This window comes from Dendrobates tinctorius, unplaced genomic scaffold (genome assembly GCF_039654945.1).
Source record: "Dendrobates tinctorius isolate UK_male_01 unplaced genomic scaffold, ASM3965494v1 ptg000203l, whole genome shotgun sequence".
In the NCBI taxonomy this organism is placed as follows: domain Eukaryota; kingdom Metazoa; phylum Chordata; class Amphibia; order Anura; family Dendrobatidae; genus Dendrobates; species Dendrobates tinctorius.
This window is the reverse complement of record NW_027361870.1, coordinates 23,339,362-23,365,380: the sequence shown is the minus strand read 5'-3', so window position 1 is coordinate 23,365,380 and position 26,019 is coordinate 23,339,362. Positions and strand designations below refer to the sequence as shown.

The following is a 26,019-nucleotide window of genomic DNA, read 5'->3' as shown; positions in this document are numbered from 1 at the left end:
ATTTAGGGTTAATATGCTCGGCAGGGGAAATCTGCCGGGCATGCGCACTATAAAATAGCGGACCGTCGCTGCAAAAAAAAAAGCTGCATCGTCCGTCTCTTCCGCCCGGGAGACGCTAAAATTTTCACGGATCCGTCAAAAAAACGTATCTGACGGACGAACATCAGTCAAAATCCGCCGCTAATGCAAGTATATGGGGGGAAAAAACGGATCGCCAAAAAATGGGCGGATCCGGTTTTTTCTAAAAGTGGCGGATTTTGACTGACGTAAAAAAACTGAAGTGTGAAACAGGCCTTATGGTCTGGTGCGTCTTACAGTCCAAAAAATATGGTACTTAGCCTAATTTGGGAATGGCCGCAGCACACCACAGGGATAGATTTAACCTAACCCAATTTCCTTCACACCTATACTGAGTGTCGCTTAGGTATCTGCTTAGCAAACCATATTTGTTTCACTGCCCCTGGTCTGTCTGCTACCAGATGGTTTGGAATCATGCTATATAGCCTTATTTCTAATATCCACGCCGTCTGGTCCGCACCACACACCTGGGACCGTCTCCAGCATCATGTACATGTATTACACTCAGCACTTTGTTTATTGCATATTAACCCTTACTGTCTTGGATGTTCATTATGATGTATATTATTGCATTGCTAGTGTGATTAGCACTGCAGCATATATTTCCATCACCAATATTAGGTACTTAATAGTTTACAGGCTATATATGTCTAAACCCCTATAAATGGAGTGATTCTTAATATAACCTCTGCACAGTGTATTTTTCCTTTTCTGTTTGTATGTGTTACCATCTCTTTTTTTTTTTTTTTTTTTAAATGAGGTCCTTTTTAAAAATAATTGTTAAATAAAAATACTTTTTAGAAACTATTTTGCATTTGGAGGATTCTTTTTTCCCTTCGTCTTTACGGTCCTCTGTGTTACTATTTAGGGCACAATAGGCTCTGGCTTTGTAAACAGGCTGACGATCACTCATTCATCGGGTGACATCATCTTTTATGCTGCATAAAATAACTCATCTAGCAAACAGGACTTGCGTTGCGAGGAACAATGGCGGCCTGTGCACACTGAGCCATCTAGTACAGACCGCTGAGTGCGCACTGTTTAGTGATGGGTCGTTCTCGACTGATCTGAGGCAAAACACAGCCACGAAAGTCTCTAAATGGCTATCACTGGGGGTGACATGATGGCGTTTGGCGGCACAAACCTTGCCCAACCGAACCAAATGAATGTCTCCTGCTCCTTGAAAGGTATAATTCATGTGCCAGCCTTTGTATTGACCACACATGTAAATGAGATCTCCTCTGAGGCGCCTTTTTTTTCCTAAACATAACAAGCACAACTTTTCTAATCTCATGAGAGGCCTTCCAACCATTATCTACTTGCCACCCTTGAACTGACTAACTTCCCAATACCCTTTTTTGGGGTAGGTTAACACGAGAGTATAATGCTATGTTCACATGTTGTGTTTTTGATGCGTTTTTCTTCCCGCAGTCAAAACCTGCACTCTTGGCAGTAAGAGACCTGATGCGAAAAAGCAGGTTTTACTTAAGTTTTTTTGCTGCGTTTTTGTCATGGTACATTTGTCTCTTGCGCATGCTGAAACAGTTCAGTGCATAAAAATAAAATCTGATTCTAAATAATCAAGTTTTGGAACCAAAAACGCAGCAAAAACTGATACTTGCATTTTTTTGCACCACCCACTGCTTTCAATGGTTGAAATACACTGAAAAAACCCTTAAGGAAGTAACATGCTCCATTCTGCAAAACCCAAAGTTTTATACAAAATATTGGGGACAAAAAAAAAAACAAGCAAGTGTGTTGCGTTATATTTCTGAAATCTCACAGATTTTGCTGGTACTGTAAGGCTACGTGTACACATTGAGTATTTGCTTGCAGAAATTTCTGCAAGGTTTCTGCATCTCTTGGCAGCAAAAACGCATGCGTTTGCCCAGTTATGGTTAATATAGACGTGGCAGAGTGGGGAGATTCTTCCTACACCAACGCGGTATCCACCGACAATTTTTGTCCATACCTGCCTTCCAGCTACAGAGGCGTACTACATGATATACTACGTCTTAAACCTCCTTATTTCCTCTTCTAAAGCAGTCGGAGTGACGAAGGTCCACGTGGGACCAAAACGTCTTTTGCTACACTGAACAGACTGCATTAAAATATTTCTGGATTTCTACATTAAATTGAGTGCCAAGTTTTACTTCATTTCACATCTCCCGATATGACTATTCTACACGTGAGATCGCAGTGGGACACTCGGGATAACGTGGATTACGGTGGACAGGTGAGTATATGGTGGTTTATTATTTTACATGTTTTCTAGGAGACGAGGGCATCGAAGATTTGCTGTTAGGTGAGTATGTGTTTTTTATTTTTATTTGAATATGTAAGTATTTTAATTTTTTTTTTTTTTTTAAGTGTGAGCACAGGCGCCGGAAGATGAGGCTACGTCTTCCCATCAGCAGCTCCTGCCAGCACTGTTCTCAATGACAGCAGACGCAGTACTGGTCCCGCTTTGAGATCAGCATCTGTCTGATACTTATGGTACACCCTGTGGATATATACACCTTGTTAATACATAATCAGGGTAACTAAGTAATAATGTCCCAATTTGCCCAGAAATTAAACAAAGGCATTTCAGAATTTTGGTCAGCATGGCGATAATGGGGCCTTGTTTTATGCAGAACAAGTTGAAGTTAAATGACACCATTCATTTTATCATCCAATGTTACAGGACAAGAAAATTCCAAGTGGGGCCAAATGATGAAAAATAAACTACGATACCACATTTATTTTTTTATATCTTTTCCACATATGAGAATAACAGCCCCGACTATTCTGATCATAGTTTGGTCCGAGTGTCGTCCGTTTTTCTTGAATGTGGAGAATAATTATAATAAAAAAAAATTAACACCTTTCTGACAGCCTGTAAAAATCAGACCGCACATCTGATGCCATCTGTTTCTTTTTTCCCACAGACCCATAAATTTGCATTGCCGATTTTTATCCAACGCTTGGGTCAAAATCAGACATGTCTCTGTGACATGTGAATGGCCCCATGGACAATCATAGGAATAAGTGCTGTCTGCGAAAAATACGGATAGGACGCATGTGTGAAAACTGGATCTGTGAATGAGCGCTTAGGGTATGTGCACACGCTGCGGATCCGCAGCAGTTCCGCAGGCACTGTACAGTACAATGTTAGCCAATGGGGTTTCAAATCCACAGTGCACAAGCTGCGGATTTTTCCACGCGGATTTGCTACGGTTTTAAATCCGCAGCATGTCAATTCTTTCTGCGGATTCCGCAGCCATTTGACGCCTGTTCCATTGTCCAGGTGTCAATCTGCAGGGGAAAACCGCAGGCAAATCCGCAGCGTGTGCACTCACCCTTACACAAGGTTCATGGGGGTAAATGGCCCCCCAGTCCTAATTGTTCCTTGGTCCAATGAAGTCATTAGGACCGGACGCAGCACTGAACGGTCACAGCTGCTCTCCAATTATGTGTTGAGTGACGACCGATGTCCTGTGAACACACGGAGCAAGACGTCAATCACCTGACAAGCGAGCGCGATTGGAGAGCAGCCGCTGCGTCCTCATCACTGGATCGGAGTGGAGCACAGTGCGGTATTTCTATATTTCCTACATGGATGCTAATTCTATCCCCTAGGCTGCTCTGCCTGGTCACCAATATCAGCTTGGTGGGGGCCACCACACTGCACCCCCCGGATCTGCTCCATACACGGTTTCGTCTGCTCTGCTCACATTGACTTCAATAGGAGCTGATCCGCAGGAGGCGTCAGCTGGTGAAATGTGGCTGTTCCGGACAAGTGATACCAGCAGAATAGCGGGAACACACGAGGAGCAGCCGCACAGGTCTGCGCCAGACAGTGACATGCTGCTATCCAGCAGTGGTACGTGCCGCAGACACTCACTTCCTCCTCTGCACTTGCACCGCTTTGAATACGTCCTCTCTCTTCAGCACCACGTAATCCCCCTCGCAGATGAGCCGCCCCCAGGCTGACACCGACTCCGCCGCCATCCGTCCTCCGCACAGCGGCGATGATCAGCCGCACAGCCCACGTGTGACACACACTACTTCCGGGGTCTCCTGAGCCAGGCCAGAAGAATCGAACACAGACGGCATCGACCTCGCAGACGGACATAGGATAACCGATAGAATCAATCGCTAAAGTCATTTATTACTGATATTGGACCCCAAAGAATCGGTCAGCGATACATTAGCGGCCGTATTAGTAAAACAGAGTGCAGTATTTAAGGAGGGTCACGTTACTATGGTGACCAAGACAGCTTCCGGAAGTGACGTCACGTGGGCGCCAAACTAGAAAAACTGAGAAGCGGGCAGGTGAGTGAGCGTGCGGCTGTGGTCGGTCACAAGGTCTCACCTGAAGGGAGTGGCTCAGAGGTAGAACTACAACTTCTAGCAGTCAGACTGAGAGTTGTAGTTTGTCACCAGTGGTACTACAAAGCGAATGTGCCTTGCGCGGGCCCCAGGCTGAGGCTCCCACAGTGTGCGCCCAGCGGACCACACTAAGGCTACTTTCACACTTGCGTCGGGACGGGCCCGTCGCTATGCGTCAGGCCGACGTACCGACGCACGTTGTGAAAGATTTGCACAACGGGGGCGGCGGATGCAGTTTTTCAACGCATCCGCTGCCCCATTGTAATGTCCGGGGAGGAGGGGGCGGAGTTTCGGCCGCGCATGCGCTGTCGAAAATGGCGGACACAACGCACAAAAAAGTTACATGTAACGTTTTCTTGTGCGTCGCGGCTGCCAAAACACGACACATCCGTCGCACGACGGATGCGTCGTGTGGCCATACGTCGCAATGCGTCGCTAATGCAAGTCTATGGAAAAAAAAAACGCATCCTGCAGGCAACTTTACTTTAAAGTTATTCCCCACCCATTTTTTGAGATATCATGTAAAGATATCATTGAATTGTGTGTTACCTAAATATTCTAGTCGTAGTTTTGATCCCCTTGTCCCCGCACCTTTGATGCATAAATACCTTTTTTATCATTCTTCCGATTTATGGAAATCACTGCGGTCCGGTCCGATGAGCGTGGCTTATTCTCCCCCCACCATGGCTTGCTAGACGTAATTTCTTCTGTGAATATCACAGATGCCGTTGTTTATTCGCGCCTGCACATTGATAAGGTCGTTCGCGCTTGAGCAGTATGCTTTGCCTATCTGTGGGCAAAGCATATAATCACTACTGTGCATGCGCCGGTATTTTTCCCTGCATCTATGACCCGGAAGTCTTCATATGCAAACACTGGAGCGATCTGGCAGGTCACAAGCAGCAGACTATGACCAGAGTTTCGCTGAGAACAGATGAAGACGGCACTTGGCTGTTAAATATGAGGATAGAAACACGGAGCTTACATTAGTGGTACTACTCTGGGGGTGAAATAAAAATCAAAACGCTGGAATAGTTCTTTAAAGGGAACCAGTCATGTAAAAAAAAATGCCATTAAAGGGAATCTGTCATCTATTTTTTCAACTATAAGATGCGGCCACTGCCATCAGGGGCTTATCTATAGCATTCTCTAATGCTGTAGATAAGCCCCCAATGTAACCTGAAAGATAAGAAAAACGAGTTATATTTTACTCACCCAGGGGCGGTCCAGGTCCGATGGGTGTCGCGGTCTGGATCCTGCGCCTTCCATCTTCTAGCGATGACGTCCTCTTCTTTGCTTCCCATCGTGGCGCAGGCGCACTGCTGTGCCCTTTTGAGGGCAGAGCAGAATACAGCAGTGCGCAGGCGCCTGACCTCTCTGACCTTTCCCGGCGCCTGCGCACTGCATTACTCTGCTCTGCCCTCAACAGGGCAGAGCAGTTACGCCTGCACCAGAGCTGCGACGGGAAGCAAAGAAGAGGACGTCATCGCTAGAAGATGGGAGGAGCTGGACCGGACCGCGACACCCATCGGACCGCCCCTGGGTGAGTATAATCTAACTCCTTTTTCTTATCTTTCAGGTTACAGCGGGGGCTTATCTACAGCATTACAGAATGCTGTAGATAAGCCCCTGATGGCGGTGGCTGCAGCTTATAGTCGAAAAAATATGTGACAGATTCCCTTTAACATGTAGATATGGTGTTAACCTTCAGGTTAATAGCGTTGTGAAGCCATGCAGCCTCAGCACTGAGAGCCCAGCTAAAGGGAGGAAATTAACTTAAAGGGAACCTGTCACCAGAAAAAAGCTATTGACCTGCAGATACAGTGGCGTGTAAACGTTTGGGCACCCCTGGTCAAAATTACTGTTATTGTGAACAGTTAAGCAAGTTGAAGTTGAAATGATCTCTAAAAGGCCTAAAGTTAAAGATGACACTTTTTTCCTTTGTATCTTAGGCCAAAAAAACTATTGTAATTTTTTACATTTTAAAAATCACAAAAAGGAAAGTGAGTTGATGCAGAAGTTTGGGCACCCTTGGACATTTGTGTGCTCAGATAGCTTAGGCCAAGGTGTCACACGCTAATTAGCCTGTTAGGGTTGTGGCTTGTTCAGTGTCATCGTTAGGAAAGGCCAGGTGATGCAAATTTCTCAACTTTATAAAAACCCAGCCTCCTCTAACCTTGTGCTAAAAAACAGCAGCCATGGGTTCTTCAAAGTAGCTGCCTTGCACTCTGAAAATAAAAATGGTGGAGGCCCACAAAGTAGGAGAAAGCTATAAGAAAGCAAATTGTTTTCAAGTTGCCCTTTCCTTTGTTAGAAATGTCATTAAGAAATTACAGTTAACAGGAACAGTGGAGGTCAAAATAAGGTTTGGAAGACCAAGCAAAATTTTAGTGAGAGCTGCATGTCGGATTGCTAGAGAGGCAAATCGGAACCCCTGCTTGACTGCAAAAGACATAAGAAAGATTTAGCAGACTCTAGAGTTGTGGTGAATTGTCCTAATATTCAGAGACACTTGCGCAAATATGGCCTTAATGGAAGAGTCATCAGAAGAAAACCTTTCCTATGTACTCACAATAAAATCCAGCATCAGAAGTATGCAAAAGAACATCTCAGTAAGCCTGATTCATTTTGGAAACAAGTCCTGTGAACCGATGAGGTTAAAATAGAAAACTGATAAAAAGTACAGTGCCTTGCGAAAGTATTCGGCCCCCTGGAACTCTTCAACCTTTTCCCACATATCATGCTTCAAACCTAAAGATACCAAATGTAAATTTTTGGTGAAGAATGAACAACAAGTGGGACACAATTGTGAAGTTGAACGAAATTTATTGATTATTTTAAATTTTTGTGGAAATTCAAAAACTGAAAAGTGGGGCGTGCAATATTATTCGGCCACTTTAACTTAATACTTTGTTGCGCCACCTTTTGCTGCGATTACAGCTGCAAGTCGCTTGGGGTATGTCTCTATCAGTTTTGTACATCGAGATACTGAAATTCTTGCCCATTCTTCCTTGGCAAACAGCTCGAGCTCAGTGAGGTTGGATGGAGATCGTTTGTGAACAGCAGTTTTCAGCTCTTTCCACAGATTCTCGATTGGATTCAGGTCTGGACTTTGACTTGGCCATTCTAACACCTGGATACGTTTATTTGTGAACCATTCCATTGCAGATTTTGCTTTATGTTTGGGATCATTGTCTTGCTGGAAGACAAATCTCCGTCCCAGTCTCAGGTCTTTTGTAGACTCCAACAGGTTTTCTTCAAGAATAGTCATGTTTATGGCTCCATCCATCTTCCCATCAATTTTAACCATCTTCCCTGTCCCTGCTGAAGAAAAGCAGGCCCAAACCATGATGCTGCCACCACCATGTTTGACAGTGGGGATGATGTGTTCAGGGTGATGAGCTGTGTTGCCTTTACGCCAATCATAGTTTGGCATTGTTGCCAAAAAGTTTGATTTTGGTTTCATCTGACCAGAGCACCTTCTTCCACATTTTTGGTGTGTCTCCCAGGTGGCTTGTTGCAAACTTTAAACAACACTTTTTATGGATATCTTTGAGAAATGACTTTCTTCTTGCCACTCTTCCATAAAGACCAGATTTGTGCAGAGTACGACAGATTGTTGTCCTATGGACAGACTATCCCACCTCAGCTGTAGATCTCTGCAGTTCATCCAGAGTGATCGTGGGCCTCTTGGCTGCATCTCTGATCAGTCTTCTCCTTGTTTGAGTTGAAAGTTTAGAGGGACGGCCGGGTCTTGGTAGATTTGCAGTGGTATGATACTCCTTCCATTTCAATATGATCGCTTGCACAGTGCTCCTTGGGATGTTTAAAGTTTTGGAAATCATTTTGTATCCATATCCGGCTTTAAACTTCTTCACAACAGTATCACGGACCTGCCTGTTGTGTTCCTTGGTCTTCATGATGCTCTCTGTGCATCAAACAGAACCCTGAGACTATCACAGAGCAGGTGCATTTATACAGAGACTTGATTACACACAGGTGGATTATATTTATCATCATTAGTCATTTAGCACAACATTGGATCATTCAGAGATCCACAATGAACTTCTGGAGTGAGTTTGCTGCACTGAAAGTAAAGGTGCCGAATAATATTGCACGCCCTACTTTTCAGTTTTTGAATTTCCACAAAAATTTAAAATAACCAATAAATTTTGTTCAACTTTACAATTGTGTCTCACTTGTTGATTCTTCACCAAAAATTTACATTTGGTATCTTTATGTTTTGAAGCTTGATATGTGGGAAAAGGTTGAAAAGTTCCAGGGGCCGAATATTTTCGCAAGGCACTGTATGTGTGGAGAAAAAAAGGGGACAGAATTTCAGGAAAAGAACATCTCACCAACCATTAAGCATGGGGGTGGATTAATCATGCTTTGAGGTTGTGCTGCAGCCAATGGCACAGGGAACATTTCACGGGTAGAGGGAATGGATTCTGTGAAATTTCAAAAAGTTCTTCATGCAAACATAACACCATCTGTAAAAAAGCTGACATTGAAAAGAGGATGGCTTCTACAAATGGATAATGATCCTAAACACACATCAAAATCCACAATAGACTAACTCAAAAGGCGCAAGCTGAAGGCTTTACAATGGCCCTCACAGTCCCCTGACCTGAACCTCATTGAAAATCTGTGGCTAGGCCTCAAAATAGCAGTGCATGCAAGATGACCCAGGAATCTTACAGGTCTGGAAGAATGGATGAAAATCCCCCCAACAAGAATTGAAAGAGTCTTGACTAGCTACAAAATTTTTTTTCAAGCTGTGATACTTTCAAACTTTTGCATCAACCCATTTTCCTTTTTGTAATTTTTAACATGTAAACAATTATTTTTTGTGTCTAAAATACAAAGGAAATGTGTCATCTTTGACTTTAGCCCTTTTAGAGATAATTTCATCTTCAAATTGCTTAGCTATTCACAATAACAGTAATCTTTACCAGGGGTGCCCAAACTTTTACATGCCATTGTATCGGGTTAATCTGCAGGTTAATAACATTACTAACCTGCCCGGCACCCGCACGTAGCCGAACCCTGCAGGGAGAAAATTAACTTTATTCTCCCCTGCAGTATTCAGTTTCAGTCACAGGGGCGGCTCCCGCGTTGGTTCAGTCACCACTCTCAGAATACAGACCGGCGGCTTTAACCCTGTCCCCAGCCCTGACTGACAGCCCTATTGCAGAGCGAGTGTCATTCAGGGCCAGGGGCGCAGTTATAGCAGCCTGTCTGTATTCTGAGAGTGGTGACGGAACCAGCATCGGCGCCGCCCCTCCCCAGTGACTGAAACTGGAACACTTAAGGGAAATAAAGTTCATTTTCTCCCTGCAGCGTTCGGCTACGTGCAGGTGCCGGGCAGGTTAGTAATGTTATGAACCTGCAGATTAACCCTATATCTGCAGGTTAAAAGCGTTTTTGCTAGTGACAGGTTCCCTTTAATTCCTCCCAGCAACCTTGAACTTCCAGTCATGGAGATGTGGCTTCAGTTACCGCTATATACATAGTGGCAGCTGTAAACACACCCCGGCAGTGACTGACAGCCGGCTGTGTACTGATGTACTGCTGAGCTGGCTGTCAGTCACTGCCGGGCCGTGCTTACAGCTGCCACTCAGGCTTCCATAGGAATCAAGTTCACTTCCTCCTGGCAGTGGGGCTCTCAGGGCTGTGGCCAAACTACTTCAAAACGCTATTAACCTGCAGATTAACCCCATATTTGCATGTTAAGTGTTCTTTTGACATGACAAGTTCACAGTGGGAGTTTTACGGTCTTTGTACGGACTGTGATTTCTAGACTGTCTCTCCTGAGCTGATCTCCGCATCCTTACAGACATAAGTGAGATTTAAAGTTCAGGTCAGGACTCCCACTGCAGACCTGGAAATTGCAAGGCCATACTCGGACCGTAAAAACTGAGACATGTGAACCTGGCCTTAGCCAGAGCAGGGAGTGTCTGGAGAGAGGAGATTAGCTCTGGAATTGAGTGGACGTCTTCTAGCACAGTATTTCTTTTCAACTGTCACTGAAAGCATAGAACTTTATTTTCTTCTGTTTCCGTCTACATTTCAGCATTGTTGTAGTGAGAGTCCAACAAAACACGATGTAATGAGTCAGAGCTGGAGAGGAGGATGGAGAGGAGGTGGAGGAGCAACTCATTATTCAGGAGGATGGAGAGGCCGCTCCTGGAGGCAGAGGGGCAACGGAAGAGGCCAAAGCGGAAACTGGAACAAAAACCCTGGGACCAATCCATCAAGTGAGTCAGACCTCGTGGAAAAAACTGCAGTAAATATTAGCCATTGAATTGCTGCAAATCCTATTCACGTTTTCTTAAAGTGAGCGTCCATAATTCTTTTTCTCTATGCAAGTGCAAAACAGGATGCAAGTCAATTTCTTAGGAGAAGTGTGTAAGTGTATTGTATACAGTGAACTCCGTGATACCGCAGATTGTGATGAGCGCCCCCCTCATGGTCACTACAGGCACTGACAATCTTGTCATGTCACGCCAGGTCTGTGCAGACCACGTAAGGCTTTAGCTGGCAGTTATATTAACTGGTTGTTCAGCTTTATTTCTTTTCTGATCTGTTGATTTCCTACACATAAAAATAACATTAACATCTGTGTTTACCCACAGCGGCTTCTGCGACTGCTTTTCACTGACATCTTGACATTGGGTGAGCTCTGCAGCCAGTCAGTGGGCACATTGTAGATGGCACCAGACTATTGAGCCGGGTGATTGGCTGCAGCAGTCATGCGATGTTGATGTGACTTTATTCCTGCAACCATAATAAAAAAGTTTAGTATTTCCACTTTTAAACAGTAGACGGAGCAGCTGCTGACATTTGCCATGAAAACCCAGTGCACAACAAGCTCACCTTACAGCTGCAGTAAATGTGGGCGGAGTCTGCTCACATGTGCGATGTCACCTCTCTCCTCCCCTTCTGGGTGTTTCTAAAAGGATCACAGTGAGGAGCCATTTTGCTGGTGACTTCCCGTGAACAAGTGTAGTGTTTCCAAGGACGGCAGACAGCACCGATTGTGTTAGTTGGTGCTGCTCACTGTATCATAAGCTGGGGTTAGTTACGAGGAGTGTATATTATGCATGATTAGATACGCTTACAGTCAGGGCTGTGGAGTCGTTAAGCCAAACCTGCGACTACGACTCCTCAATTTCCCTTCCACCGACTCCCACATATATTGCTTATATTTAAGTGAAAAATTTATTGTAGTACAATGTGAACATCAGACATTTAATCATTTTTATGATACAATAATCAAGATATTTAGAACGTAATATATATTGGAATACAACTTTAGAACACAAAAAACTGTAATAAATTGTAAATATGTAATACACTATGTAATATCGATTACACATATATACAGTGTGTGTGTGTGTATATATATATATATATATATATATATATATCACTATGTAATAAACTATGTAAGTGGCAAAAAGCAGTTTTCAACTAAAACATACTAAATAACATTTGTGCAGTCTATGAATTTGTTCTAAGAAATAGAATTGCCTCCATCAGATCCTCCTTCATAGATGACCTAAAATCTGACCAAATAATTTTAAGGCCAGAGAACAACCTCTCTACAGTAACTTGGGTTGGAGGCAAAGCCGTAACCACATGGGCAACGTCTCTAACAATTTCCTGGTATAAAGGAATTGCCTCATGCACAGTTAGTTTTGATGAACGGTTGAATTTTTCTTTTTCTTTGAGAGCAAGTGAAACATTTTGCTGAAATATGGTCAATCTGCTTGCTATAGGAGACGGAGTGAAATCTTTTTCCTTGCAGCAACGCCTGCAACGCTTTGCCTGCTCCATGTCATCCAAATACTTGTCAAAGTCAAACTCCTCATCTGATGAGGATGAAGATATGGCAGCAGTAGCACTGTCAGGACCCAAGTTCTCTTGCGCCTGGCAGTCCTGAAGGCCACTCATCCTAACTGCTACCTCAGGCAGAGCTTCTTTTCCTTTAGTAAGCTGTTAATCATCAAGCAATATACGATGACTTGGGTCCACATAAACAGCTGCCAGAAAATTTTTATTTTCCAATAGCTGTGTCTCTCCGTTTCATTGAAGCAGAAATGCCATCTGCGATTAAATCTCCTCTTTGGGACAGGCAAAATAGCAAGTTCTTCCACTCCCTTATGAAAATGCCAGGAGTTAAATCCTCAGCTTGTAATTTTTTAGTCACGGTAAATAGGTGATTAAGCAATTCCTTCAATTCAGCCACCTGTGTCCATTGACCTTCATTTAGGGTTACCTGAGGGTTCGCCATATCTATAAGAAACGGTTTTAGCCAGGATCAAAACTAGGGGGGGGGGCAGAACCTCATACTGTGCCGCAGAATCTCATACTGCACACCTCAGCTGCTGCAGAACCTTATACTGCACACCCCTACACTTGAAAATAAAGCGTGCACCTTAACATGTGGTGAATGCAGTCTATTTATTCCAACTATCAATTGATGTTGATGTGTTCCTGAAGACGAGCAATGCCTGTCCTGGGCGTCCTTTTGGGCAGCTATGAGGTGTACCTGACTGGTGCTAAAAAAAAATGGAGTGTTAGGGTACCGTTACACTTAGCGATGCACCAGCGATCCCGACAACGATATGGATCGTTGGTGCATCGCTAAGTGGTCGCTAGTAAGCTTCCACACAGGCAGGTCTCACCAGCGACATAGCAGCGGTCGGGGGTCGTTACTTGTCAGACGCGGCGATCCTGATGTCCTCCTGCCCGCGTCGCTTGTCGGCGCCACAGGAAGCCCAGCAGGAAGCGCCCGACGAGAAATGATCCAGGACCTTCTCGTGTGACCAGCGATGAGCAGCGGGGGGGAGCCGGTCGGAGGTAAGTATAAGACATAGCGATATCGCTAGCAATATCGCTATAACGTCACAAAATCGATGACGTTACAGCAATATTGGTAGCGATATCGCTATGTGTAACGGGGGCTTAAGTCTGTGCGCTACCCGGCTTTCATTCTTTTTGGTACAGATAAGATATGGATAGACAGATATGGATAAATGGATAGAGCAGATTTCTAATCTGCTTTTGCTATTGAAAACATTATCTATGAGCTCAAAAACCTTTCAGGTGATGCGGTTTTTTAAAAAGCTGATCTGCTTTTGCAGCTGAAAAACGTATCCTCAAAAAACGCAGCAAAAACGCTGTGTGTGAATGTAGCCTTAGATCAGGAATAGAACAGCCATTTATAGGACATTTCATAACTTTCCCAAATTCCTATGAAAAAATATTTAGCACATTCTACATTGAACTACTGTACCCAATTTATTATATATGTTAGGAGTCGGACCATTTTATTCCGACTCCACAGCCCTGCTTTTGGGAAGCTACAGTTGTGGCCAAAAGTATTGACACCCCTGCAATTCTGTCAGATAATACTCAGTTTCTTCCTGAAAATGATTGCAAACACAAATTCTTTGGTATTATTAACTTCATTTAATTTGTCTTAAATGAAAAAACACAAAAGAGAATGAAGCAAAAAGCAAAACATTGATCATTTCACACAAAACTCCAAAAATGGGCCAGACAAAAGTATTGGCACCCTCAGCCTAATACTTGGTTGCACAACCTTTAGCCAAAATAACTGCGACCAACCGCTTCCGGTAACCATCAATGAGTTTCTTACAATGCTCTGCTGGAATTTTAGACCATTCTTCTTTGGCAAACTGCTCCAGGTCCCTGATATTAGAAGGGTGCCTTCTCCAAACTGCCATTTTTAGATCTCTCCACAGGTGTTCTATGGCATTCAGGTCTGGACTCATTGCTGGCCACCTTAGAAGTCTCCAGTGCTTTCTCTCAAACCATTTTCTAGTGCTTTTTGAAGTGTGTTTTGGGTCATTGTCCTGCTGGAAGACCCATGACCTCTTAGGGAGACCCAGCTTTCTCACACTGGGGCCTACATTATGCTGCAAAATTTGTTGGTAGTCTTCAGACTTCATAATGCCATGCACACGGTCAAGCAGTCCAGAGGCAGCAAAGCAACCCCAAAACATCAGGGAACCTCCGCCATGTTTGACTGTAGGGACCGTGTTTTTTTTCTTTGAATGCCTCTTTTTTTTCTCCTGTAAACTCTATGTTGATTCCTTTGCCCAAAAAGCTCTACTTTTGTCTCATCTGACCGGAGAACATTCTTCCAAAATGTTTTAGGCTTTTTCAGGTAAGTTTTGGCAAACTCCAGCCTAGCTTTTTTATGTCTCGGGGTAAGAAGTGAGGTCTTCCTGGGTCTCCTACCATACAGTCCCTTTTCATTCAGACGCCAACGGATAGTACGGGTTGACACTGTTGTACCCTCGGACTGCAGGGCAGCTTGAACTTGTTTGGATGTTAGTCGAGGTTCTTTATCCAACATCCGCACAATCTTGCATTGAAATCTCTTGTCAATTTTTCTTTTCCGTCCACATCTAGGGAGGTTAGCCACAGTGCCATGGGCTTTAAACTTCTTGATGACACTGCGCACGGTAGACACAGGAACGTTCAGGTCTTTGGAGATGGACTTGTAGCCTTGGGATTGCTCATGCTTCCTCACAACTTGGTTTCTCAAGTCCTCAGACAGTTCTTTGGTCTTCTTTCTTTTCTCCATGCTCAATGTGGTACACACAAGGACACAGGACAGAAGTTGAGTCAACTTTAATCCATGTCAACTGGCTGCAAGTGTGATTTAGTTATTGCCAACACCTGTTAGGTGCCACAGGTAAGTTATAGGTGCTGTTAATTACACAAATTAGAGAAGCATCACATGATTTTTCGAACAGAACAGTGCCAATACTTTTGTCCACCCTCTTTTATGTTTGGTGTGGAATTATATTCAATTTGGCTTTAGGACAATTCTTTTTGTGTTTTTTCATTTAAGACAAATTACATGAAGATAATAATAACAAAGAATTTGTGTTTGCAATCATTTTCAGGAAGAAACTGAGTATTATCTGACAGAATTGCAGGGGTGTCCATACTTTTGGCCACAACTGTATGAAGTGTACCTGACTGGTGCTAAAAAAAAAAAAAAAAAGGAGTGTTAGGCTATGTGCCCACGTTGCGTGTTAAAACGCACACAGAAAACCGGACTCCTTCCCAGAAATCGCGCGTTTTTTTTCCGCACAATTTCACCGCGATTTTACCGCGATTATGATCGCGATTTTGCCGTGATTTTCGCGTGCGATATTCAAGCACTTTCCAAGCAATTTGAAGCATCTCTTGGAAAGTGATTAACAGGTTGGTCACACTCGTCAAACATAGTGTTTGACAAGTGTGACCAGGTTTTTACTATTGAGGCTGCCTATGCGGCATCAATAGTAAAAGATAGAATGTTAAAATGCTAAAAAAAAATGAAAAAATCGGGGTATATTTACCTTCCGGCGTCCCGCGCTGCCATCCCGGGCCTCAGCGTTCCCAGCGATGCCTTGCGAGACCTGTGATGACGTAGTCTCGTGTTGCTATAGCGATCTCGCGAGACTACGTCATCACAGGGCCTTGCCGCAAGGCATTACTGGGAACGCTGAGGCCGGGAATGCAGCGCGGGACGCCGGAAGGTAAATATACCCCGATTTTTTTTTATTCTTTTTTTACAGGGGTATGGTACCCAGGGCCTGGAGGACAGTCTCCTCTCCTCCACACCGTGGGTACCAACCGCACATGAGACGCTTAACTTCCCGCATGGTGGGCATAGCCACATGCGGGAAGAAAGCGATTCTCATGCATTCCTATGGGTGCGGAATCGCGGCAATTCTTTGCGATTCCGCACAAAAGAATGAGCATGCTGCGATTTTTTTTCCGCGATGCGATTCCGCCGCGGAAAAAAGCGCAGCATTAGCACAGCATGTGCGGAATGCCATAGGAATGCATGGGGGGCGTTCTGTACACGATTTTTAAACGTTTTCGCAGCGTTTTCGCGCCGAAAATCGCGGCAAGAACGCTTAAAAATCGCTACGAGGGCACACAGCCTTAGTCTGTGTGCTACCCGGCTTTCATTCTTTTTGGTACAGATGCGATATAGATAGACAGATATGGATAAATGGATAGAGCAGATTTCTAATCTGCTTTTGCTATTGAAAACATTAGCTATGAGCTCAAAAACCTTTCAGGTGATGCAGTTTTTTAAAAAGCTGATCGGCTTTTGCAGCTGAAAAACGTATCCTTAAAAAATGCAGCAAAAACGCTGTGTGAATGTAGCCTTAGATCAGGAATAGAACAGCCATTTATAGGACATTTCATAACTTTCACAAATTCCTATGAAAAAATATTCAGCACATTCTGCATTGAACTACTGTACCCAATTTATTATATACTAGCTAAAGAGCCCGGCACTGCCCGGGCATAGTAACTAACTGTGGTTAGTTATAACAAATTATAATTATCCTCCATCCCATAGTCCCGTGCCCATATACCCATAATACATATCCTCCATCCCATAGTCGAGTGCCCATATACCCATCACACATCCTCCATCCCATAGTCCCGTGCCCATATACCCATCATACATATCCTCCATCCCATAGTCCAGTGCCCATATACCCATCACACATCCTCCATCCCAGAGTCCAGTGCCCATATACCCATCACACATCCTCCATCCCATAGTTCCATGACCATATACCCATCATACATATCCACCATCCCATAGTCCTTTGCTCATATACGCATCACACATCCTCCATCCCATAGTTCCATGACCATATACCCATCATACATATCCACCATCCCATAGGCCCGTTCCCATATACCCGTCATACATATTCTCCATCCCATAGTCCCGTTCCCATATACCCATCACACATCCTCCATCCCATAGTCAACCATTATGACATCATAATGAGCGGCGGGGCTTGATGACATCAGCGTCGTCATGGCAACCATTGTGACATCATAATGAGGGGTGGGGCTTGATACGCACACACTGTTTCCCCATTATGTAGATAGGGGCATTATGACATAATGAGGGGCGGGGCTTGACGCGCACACACTTTTTCCCCATTATGTAGATAGGGGCAAAATTGTTTGGGGAATTGGAACGCGCGGGGTTAAAATTTCACCTCACAACATAGCTTAGGACGCTCTCAGGGTCCAGACGTGTGACTGTGCCAAATTTTGTGGCTGTAGCTGCGACGGTGCGGATGGCTATCCCGGACATACATACATACATACACACTTTGAGCTTTATATATTAGATTTTAGGAGTCGGAGTCGGACTATTTTATACCGACTCCACCAAAATGAGCTCCGAGTCCACGACACCGACTCCACAGCCCTGCTTACAGTAGCGCACACTGGGATTAGATACAGGGCTAAGCGTAGTTTATCACATGATGGGATTAGATATTGAGCTCAGCGGAGTGTATCACACAGGATGGAATTAGATACGCAGTATGTAGTGTGTGTAAGATGAGGCCCGGCTCCGTCCACTTCTATGGGAGCAGTGGTGTAATTTGTGACCCCGCTCCAGCCGGCATATTACTACTCCCATAGAAGTAGACATCGAGGTCACACATTACACCACTGCTCTCATAGAAGTGGACAGAGCATGGTCACACATTACACTGCTGCTCCCATAGAAGAGTATGGAGTAGGAGGTCCCACATTACACCATTGCTTCCATAGAAGTGGATGGAGCATGGCCATGCACTACACCACTGCTCCCTTACTAGTGGACGGAGCAGGGTCACATATTTCTAAGGGAGCAATGGTGTAACGTGTGACCCCACTCCATCAACTACATTACAGAGCTAGGTCACAAATTAATCCACCCCCCCCCCCCCCAAAAAAAAAAAAAAAATATATATATATATATATATATATATAAATATTCAGCGGGGTCACAGAAGAGCAGATCTCATAACTTTGCAGCCCTTACAAAGCAATTTCCATCCTATTGAGCCCTCTAGATCAGGGGTCCCCAACCGCCGGTCCGCGGCCCAGCACCGGGCCGCTGCAGTGCCCTTGCCGGTCCGCGGACACAAGGGGAGCCAGGGGCGGTCAGTGGCGTAGCGGGGGCTGGGGCGGCGCACAGCAGTTCTTAGCGGCGGCCAGGGAGCGATCCAAGCAGCTCCGCTGCCTGCAAGAGGGAATAGCAGGAGCGGAGCTGCAAGGACCCGTCCAGCTTCCTGCCCGCCGCCCGCGCTTCCTGTCTCTGACTGACACAGAGAGGAGCGCGGCCGCTGCTGTGTCAGAGCGAGGAAGCGCGGGCGATGCTGCGACAGGTGAGAGGTGGTGTGTGTGTGTATGTATGTCTGTCTGTGTGTGTACATGTATGTATGTCTGTGTGTGTGTGTGTGTTGGTCTGTGTTTGTGTAGCCTGGCCCTGGAGGAGATGGGGACATGAGGAGAAGACCGTGAGGGGACTGATGGAGAGATGGCAGTGATGGGGTGAAGGCAATGATGGGGAGAAGGGAGTGATGGGGTGAAGGCAATGATGGGGAGAAGGGAATGATGGGGTGAAGGCAATGATGGGGAGAAGGGGGTGATGGAGCACTCATTCAAAACCTATGGTGAGTTGAGTCACATTATAAATGTTATTTAATTATAAGTATGCACTGCTACACTACAACCGTGTCCATAGCCCCACCCCCTTATGACAAAAGCCCCGCCCCTGCCACACCTCCATCCCCGCCCTGCCGGGCCATGGAAGAATGGTCTTGCTTGAAACCGGTCCCCGGTGCAAAAAAGGTTGGGGACCACTGCTCTAGATTATCCATATAGTCCAATTGGCCCCACTTAGTGCACTATACAGTATAAACGTTCCAAGAATAAGGCTACGTGCACACGTGTGGAATTGCTGCGGAAATTTCCGCGGCAATCCTGCAACTCCCTGCCGTGGGAAATACGCATGCGGAATTCCCGCGAAAAACTAGCATTTAGCCAGCGTAATTAGCTTGCAGAATGCTAGCATTTTCCAAGCGATCTGTAGCATCGCTTGGAAAACTGATTGAAAGGTTGGTCACACTCGTCAAACATAGTGTTTGACTACTGTGACCAACTTTTTACTATTGATGCTGCCTATGCGGCATCAGTAGTAAATGATAGGATGTAAAAAAAAAAAAATAAGAAATAGTTATTCTCACCTTCCGACGGCTCCCGATCTGCTCTGCGATGCTCCCGGTATCTTCCGGTCCCAGTAATGCTTTGCGCGAAGGACCTGCGATGACGTCATGCTCGCAAGAGCGCGACGTCCTGGTGGTCATTCGCGCAAAGCATTACTGGGATGGCACGATGCCGGGAGCGTGGTTAGAGGCGGGAAGGACATCGGCGGCCGTCGGAAGGTGAAAATAACAATATTTTTTTTTTATTCTATTTTTTACAGGATTATGGTACCCAGGGCCTGGAGGACAGTATCCTCTCCACCAGACCCTGAGTACCATCCACACATGAAGCGCTCACTTCACGTATGGTGGGCATAGCCACATGCGTAAAATGAGCGTTTCAATGCAATCCTATGGGTGCGGAATCCCCACGATTCCTCAGAAAGAATGAACATGCTGCGGATTTTTCCGCTATGCGATTCCGCAGCGGAAAAATCCACAGCATTAGCAGAGCATTGTGGAATCCCATAGGATTGCATGGGATGCTTTTTTTTTTTTTTGTCTTTTCGCGGCGATTTCGCGCATAAAAAATGCCGCGGAAACGCAAAAAAACCCACTACATGTGCACACAGCCTAAGGAGGGAAAAAAAAACGATAAAAGGTCCACCGATCAAAGTGAATAATAAACTTTATTAAAGAATTAATCAGTATGGTGAAAGTGGGGAACACCAGAGGAAAAAATGGGGCACAACACAAGGGACAAAATGAATATGCACAACTTGATAAAAAAATAAATAAATTGACAATTATCAAAAAGCAGCCAAGTTGAAAAAAATAATTTTTAACAAGTAAAATGAAAAATTGAAAATTGAGGGAAAAAATGAACCATGTATTTTCTTTTAATATTTAGTATAAAGGTTCCACATAGTGCTCCACAGTATAATGGTCCAATATAGATAGAATATATAGATGTCCTGTAGAAAAATATTCAGAATTGAGAGTCCTCTTTTCTAACACGGTACAAAGATATACGGTACATCTTTCCTGTATCTAGATGTCCTGTAGATATATAATTTCACAAGTGCCTTTCATGTAGCACTAAAGGGTGTTTAACCTTGTTTACCCTAGTAAAAAAATAAATGAATGAAAAAAATGATGTGGTAACCAGCCAAGCTAAGGCAGACAACTGTGAGCTGATATTATTAGGTTGGAATGGTCTCTGGTTATTGGACCCTTCACAACCTAAAAATACCAACCCGCAGCAACTCCAGAATTGGAGCATCACATTAGATACGCCATTTTTGGCACTTTGCTCTGCTATTTCCAATTACCCTGGTGTGGTGGAAATCGGGGTAATGGTAGTTGGGGTTGATGACAGTTGTGAATTGTCAAAAATCATAGCTGACATCAAGGACTAGGGTGAATATTGGAGAGGTGTCTATCAGACACACCCATTACTAACCCAATAATGGAAAAAAAAAAAACAGAAAAAATAAATATTTTTGAAAAAACACTCCACGACACTTTCCCCATCCCAGTTCATCAATTTATTTTGGAAAAAATCAAAAACATGCAGGTCCACAATAGTCCTGGGAAGACACTGTCCCTCGTTCACCAATTTATTAAAAAACAAAAAGTTTCCATGCAGTTCTGACATTGTCCATGGCGTTCCCACGACGATTGTCAAATCCAATGTCCAACGGCTATGGAACCTTGTCCTGCTGTGCTCCGTGAGACCTGGCAGCTCATCAGAGTCCCCGAGTCACGCTACCCTCTGTATAATGGCTCCATGTAGTGCCTGTAGTGAAACCTCCACCAGGGGGAGCTGGTGAGGGAAGAGAGGTTACACACTAAGAGCAGCAACCCTGAGCAACAGCACAGGTGCCACAGGTAACGAGAGAGAATAGTCAGACGAACCGAGTCAGAAACTAGCAGGAGCAGACGTACCAGAAGGAGCAGCAATACACGTAGTCAAAATACCAAAGCCGAGAGTCAGAAAGCCAGAACATGAGCACGGGGTCCAAAACGTGAGACGAAATACATGGTCGGGGTACAAGCCAGGGAGTCAGATGCCAGAGAGGGAACGTAACAGCAGAGACGAATACCAAGAGACGGGGTCAGAAATCAGTACGGGTCATACACGTGAATATCAGTCAAACAAGGTACAAGGGTCAGCGGCTTTAAACTGCAATCTTGAGCTATCACTAACACTGGTCAGCAGGCTGTGAGGGATTGAAATGGCCCAGCTAGCTCCAGAACGAGGCTGAGGAGATTAACCCCCGCATGACCAGTCCGGAGTGAAGACAGCAGAAGATAAACTCCGGACTGGACCATGACAGTGCCCCCCTCTCAATGGGGGGCCACTGGACCCCCAGGCTTCCCTGGATGACGAGCGTGAAAGGCCCGGACCAACCGATCCGCATGGACCGAACGCGCCGGCACCCATGACCGATCCTCAGGACCCTATCCTTTCCAATGGACCAAGTACTGAAGTGAACGACGGAGCATGCGAGAATCCACCACCTGTTCCACCTCGTACTCGGTCTGCCCATCTACCATAACAGGCGGCGGGTGCGAGGGAGACTCGTCAGAGGAAGGCACCGACGGCTTCAGAAGCGCTTTATGGAACACATTAGGAATCCGTAATGACGGAGGCAACCGCAGGCGAAAAACCACAGGATTAATCACCTCTAGGATCTCATACGGACCAATAAACTTGGGACCCAACTTAACAGAGGGAATTCTCAGCCTTATGTTTTTGGTGGATAACCATACCTTATCCCACACCTGATAAGTCGGCCCCACCGAGCGTCGTTTATCCGCAAAAAACTTATATTTGCCCTGAGCCTCCCCAATGTTTCTCTGAACCTCCCTCCAAACCTCCTCCAACCGCAAAAAGGCTGAATCAGCCCCTGGACACTCTGAATCTAGTCTGGAGAATTCACCAAAATGAGGGTGAAACCCATAGTTGCAGAAGAAAGGAGAAGTACCAGTAGACTGACTGACACGATTATTGAAGGCGAATTCCGTCATCGGTATCACAGAGCACCAATCATCCTGTCTGGATGTGACAAGACACCGCAGGATCTGCTCTAAAGACTGATTGGTCCTTTCAGTCTGACCATTGGTCTCGGGATGGTAGGCCGATGAAAAGGTCAGACTGATGCCCAGCCTTTTACAAAAAGCTCTCCAGAATTTTGACACGAATTGCACCCCTCTATCAGACACCACACTGACAGGCACACCATGCAACCGAATCACATGCTCAATGAATAGCTTAGATAGAGTCTCAGCATTAGGAAGGCCCGTTAAGGGTACAAAATGTGCTTGTTTACTGAACCTATCCACAACTACCCAGATCACGGTTTTGCCATTAGAGGGTGGGAGATCGGTGATAAAATCCATGGACAGGTGAGTCCACGGTCTATCCGGAATTGGCAGTGGCACCAATTCCCCGGCCGGCCGGTTGTGGGAGGCTTTAGCGCGGGCACAAGTTTCACAGGAGGACACAAAACCAGTGACGTCAGAAGTCAACGAGGGCCACCAGAACAGCCTAGTGATGGCTTTACGAGTGGCCGAGATTCCTGGATGCCCACTCAGAGCTGAGTCGTGGAACTCCCGAAGCACCCTTAACCGATACTGGACAGGCACAAAGAGCTTATTTTCAGGTATGGACGGGGGAGCAAAAGATTGGGCCTCACGAATCTCCTGCTCCAATCTCTGGGACACCAAAGCCACCACCACCCCGCGCTGAAGAATGGAGGAAGGAGGCTCCGGAGGCGATACCGGATCTAGGCTGCGAGACAAGGCATCCGCCTTCACATTCTTGGAACCTGGTCTGAAAGTGATGGAAAACTGAAATCGGGAAAAAAAAAGTGACCACCTTGCCTGTCTCGGAGTCAGACGTTTGGCGGATTCGATGTAAGACAGATTCTTGTGATCTGTAATGACGGTGATACGATTGACAGCCCCCTCCAAAAAATGCCTCCATTCTTCAAAAGCCAATTTAATGGCCAACAACTCTCGGTTACCCACATCATAATTCCTTTCAGCAGAGGAAAACTTTTTAGAAAAGAAGGCACAGGGTCTTAAGTTTGTTAATGTGGTGGGCCCCTGGGACAACACAGCCCCCACTCCCACCTCAGAGGCATCCACTTCTACGATGAATGGTTTAGACAAGTCAGGTTGTACCAGTACCGGAGCAGTCATGAAACGTTCTTTTAACAAAGAAAACGCCGCCACAGCTGGAGCTGACCAGTTTTTAAGATCCGCTCCCTTTTGGGTGAGATCAGTGAGGGGTTTGACCACTTGAGAGAACCCCTTGATGAATTTTCTGTAATAATTGGCGAAACCCAGAAATCGCTGAAGACCCTTGAGATCTCTGGGTTGCACCCAATCCACAATGGCCTGTACCTTCCTAGGGTCCATACGAAACCCCTCAGCAGACAGGATGACCCCTAGAAAGGACACTTCTCCAATTTGGCAAAGAGTGAGTTCTCCCTGAGCCTCTGGAGATCCACATGAAGATGACCCATATGACTTTGTCTATCAGAAGAATATATAAGTATATCGTCAAGATAAACAACTACAAAATGTCCAATAAGATCAGAAAAAACATGGTTAATGAAATTCTGGAATACCGCTGGAGCGATAGTCAAACCGAAGGGCATAACCAAATTTTCAAACAGACCCTCAGAGGTGAGAAACGCAGTTTTCCATTCATCCCCCTCCCGCATACGGATGAGATTGTATGCTCCCCTGAGGTCCAACTTAGAGAACCACCTGTCCCCCGACAATTGATTGTACAAATCAGGTATCAGTGGGAGAGGGTAAGCGTTTCTTATGGTTATTTTATTCAGTTCTCGAAAATCGAGGCATGGGCGTAAACCACCATCCTTCTTTTTTACAAAAAAGAACCCCGCTGCCACGGGAGAGACAGATGGCCGTATATGCCCTTTACGGAGGCTCTCAGAGATATACTCCTTCATAGCAGCCCGCTCAGGGCCGGAGAGATTGTACAGCCGGGTTTTGGGCAATTTGGCACCGGGAACAAGATCCACGGCACAATCGAATGGGCGGTGTGGTGGTAGAACCTCAGCCTCCTTTTCGGAGAACACATCCTTAAAACCCTTTAGGTACTCCGGAATACCCTCCAGGTTGACGGATGACATAGACACAGTAGCAAGACAATTTTCAGAACACCCAGGTCCCCATTTAACAATATCCCGGGACCCCCAGTCAATAACTGGGTTATGCCGTTGCAACCAGGGAAACCCTAACACCAGGCCAGCAGGGAGGTTATCCAAAACAAAGCATGACATGCGCTCCTGGTGTAGGGCCCCCACCCTGAGGGTAAATTCTTTAGAACTAAAATGGAGACCATCCTTAGTGAGAGGTGTAGAATCAATAGCCACAATTTTTAAGGGAGTCCCCAACCTAACTGTCCCTAATCTACAGTGAGCCACCAGCTTAGAGTCAATCAGGTTCAGGGATGACCCACAGTCTACAAGAGCCGAAGTATGGAAAAAGCCGTTCTCAACACCAAGTTCCACCTTTAGCAGTACTCTTGAAAAGGAAGAAAAAGGTACCTGAGAGTCTGGGTGACCTCCACGATTATCAACCAGACTCAGCCGCTTGTTAGTCGGAGGACAGGAGGGGCAGTCTTTTTTCCAATGTCAGGGATCTCCGCAGTAAAAACACAATTTTCCATCATGTCGCCGTCTCCTCTCTTTCTCCTGGGGGTTGGTGGCTCCCACCTCCATAGGTTCAGATGGAAGCAAAACATCAGGGTTAGCAGGGAAAAACGGAAACCCTCGCTGAGTAACACCTCTTTCCCGCAGTCTCCGATCCATACGGATAGCCTGACTCATAGCCTCCTCCAATGAACTGGGAGGTGGATGGAGAGCCAGAGCGTCCTTCAAGCAATCCGACAGTCCCTTCCTGAACAGACATCTCAGTGCAGAGTCGTCCCAGGACACCTCAGTGGACCATCGACGGAATTCGGAGCTGTACCATTCGGCTGAGTGCTCAGGGCCTCAAAGAACCTATCTACCGACATCCGTTCAGGGGCAGTAGGGGGCAACGAAAAAGCCCAGGATTGGGGACCCTCCCTAAGTAAGGAGATAGCAATCCCCACCCGCTGAGTCTCATCCCCAGACGATCGGGGTCTAAGAGAAAACCATAATTTACAACTCTCCTTGAATATATGAAATTTATCTTTTTTGCCAGAAAATGTGTCAGGAAGTTTAACTGAGGGTTCAGGAGAGTGCAAAATAACATCTACAGAGTCACCTGGCGGACAAACAATATGAGAGGTGTTTCCCTGCATGGTCTTAATAGTCTCAGTTAGTTCTCTCTGTAAGTGGGTCTGAGACATGACAAGGGACTGATGATTCACAGAAAAGTCCTGCGCCATCTGCGTCAAACTGGACACTTGATCTGCCAAGTTATGCAGCAGATCCATGGCCAAAGAAAAAAAAATGCAAAATCCCGTTTAAATGTGCGGTTAGTGATA

The 26,019-nt window shown here is 45.5% G+C and overlaps 2 protein-coding genes across 3 annotated transcripts in view; one reads left to right on the top strand and one right to left on the bottom strand.

Moving 5' to 3' along the window:
- The window catches only part of TRMT6 (tRNA methyltransferase 6 non-catalytic subunit), a 103,188-nt gene extending 98,999 nt beyond the window's left edge, over window positions 1–4,189 (bottom strand). The window contains exon 1 of the mRNA XM_073553878.1: window positions 3,965–4,189. Coding sequence (XP_073409979.1) covers window positions 3,965–4,071 — 107 coding nt within the window. The 5' untranslated portion in view covers window positions 4,072–4,189. The remainder of the gene's footprint in view (window positions 1–3,964) is intronic.
- Window positions 4,155–26,019, top strand: part of MCM8 (minichromosome maintenance 8 homologous recombination repair factor) — a 105,509-nt gene continuing 83,644 nt past the window's right edge. The window contains exons 1-2 of one of the 2 annotated variants that reach the window (XM_073553876.1): window positions 4,155–4,395; window positions 10,529–10,712. In XM_073553876.1, coding sequence (XP_073409977.1) covers window positions 10,565–10,712 — 148 coding nt within the window. In that variant the 5' untranslated portion in view covers window positions 4,155–4,395; window positions 10,529–10,564. Of the gene's footprint in view, window positions 4,396–4,421; window positions 4,456–10,528; window positions 10,713–26,019 lie in introns of those variants that run through there. The other variant, XM_073553877.1, reaches the window with a different exon arrangement.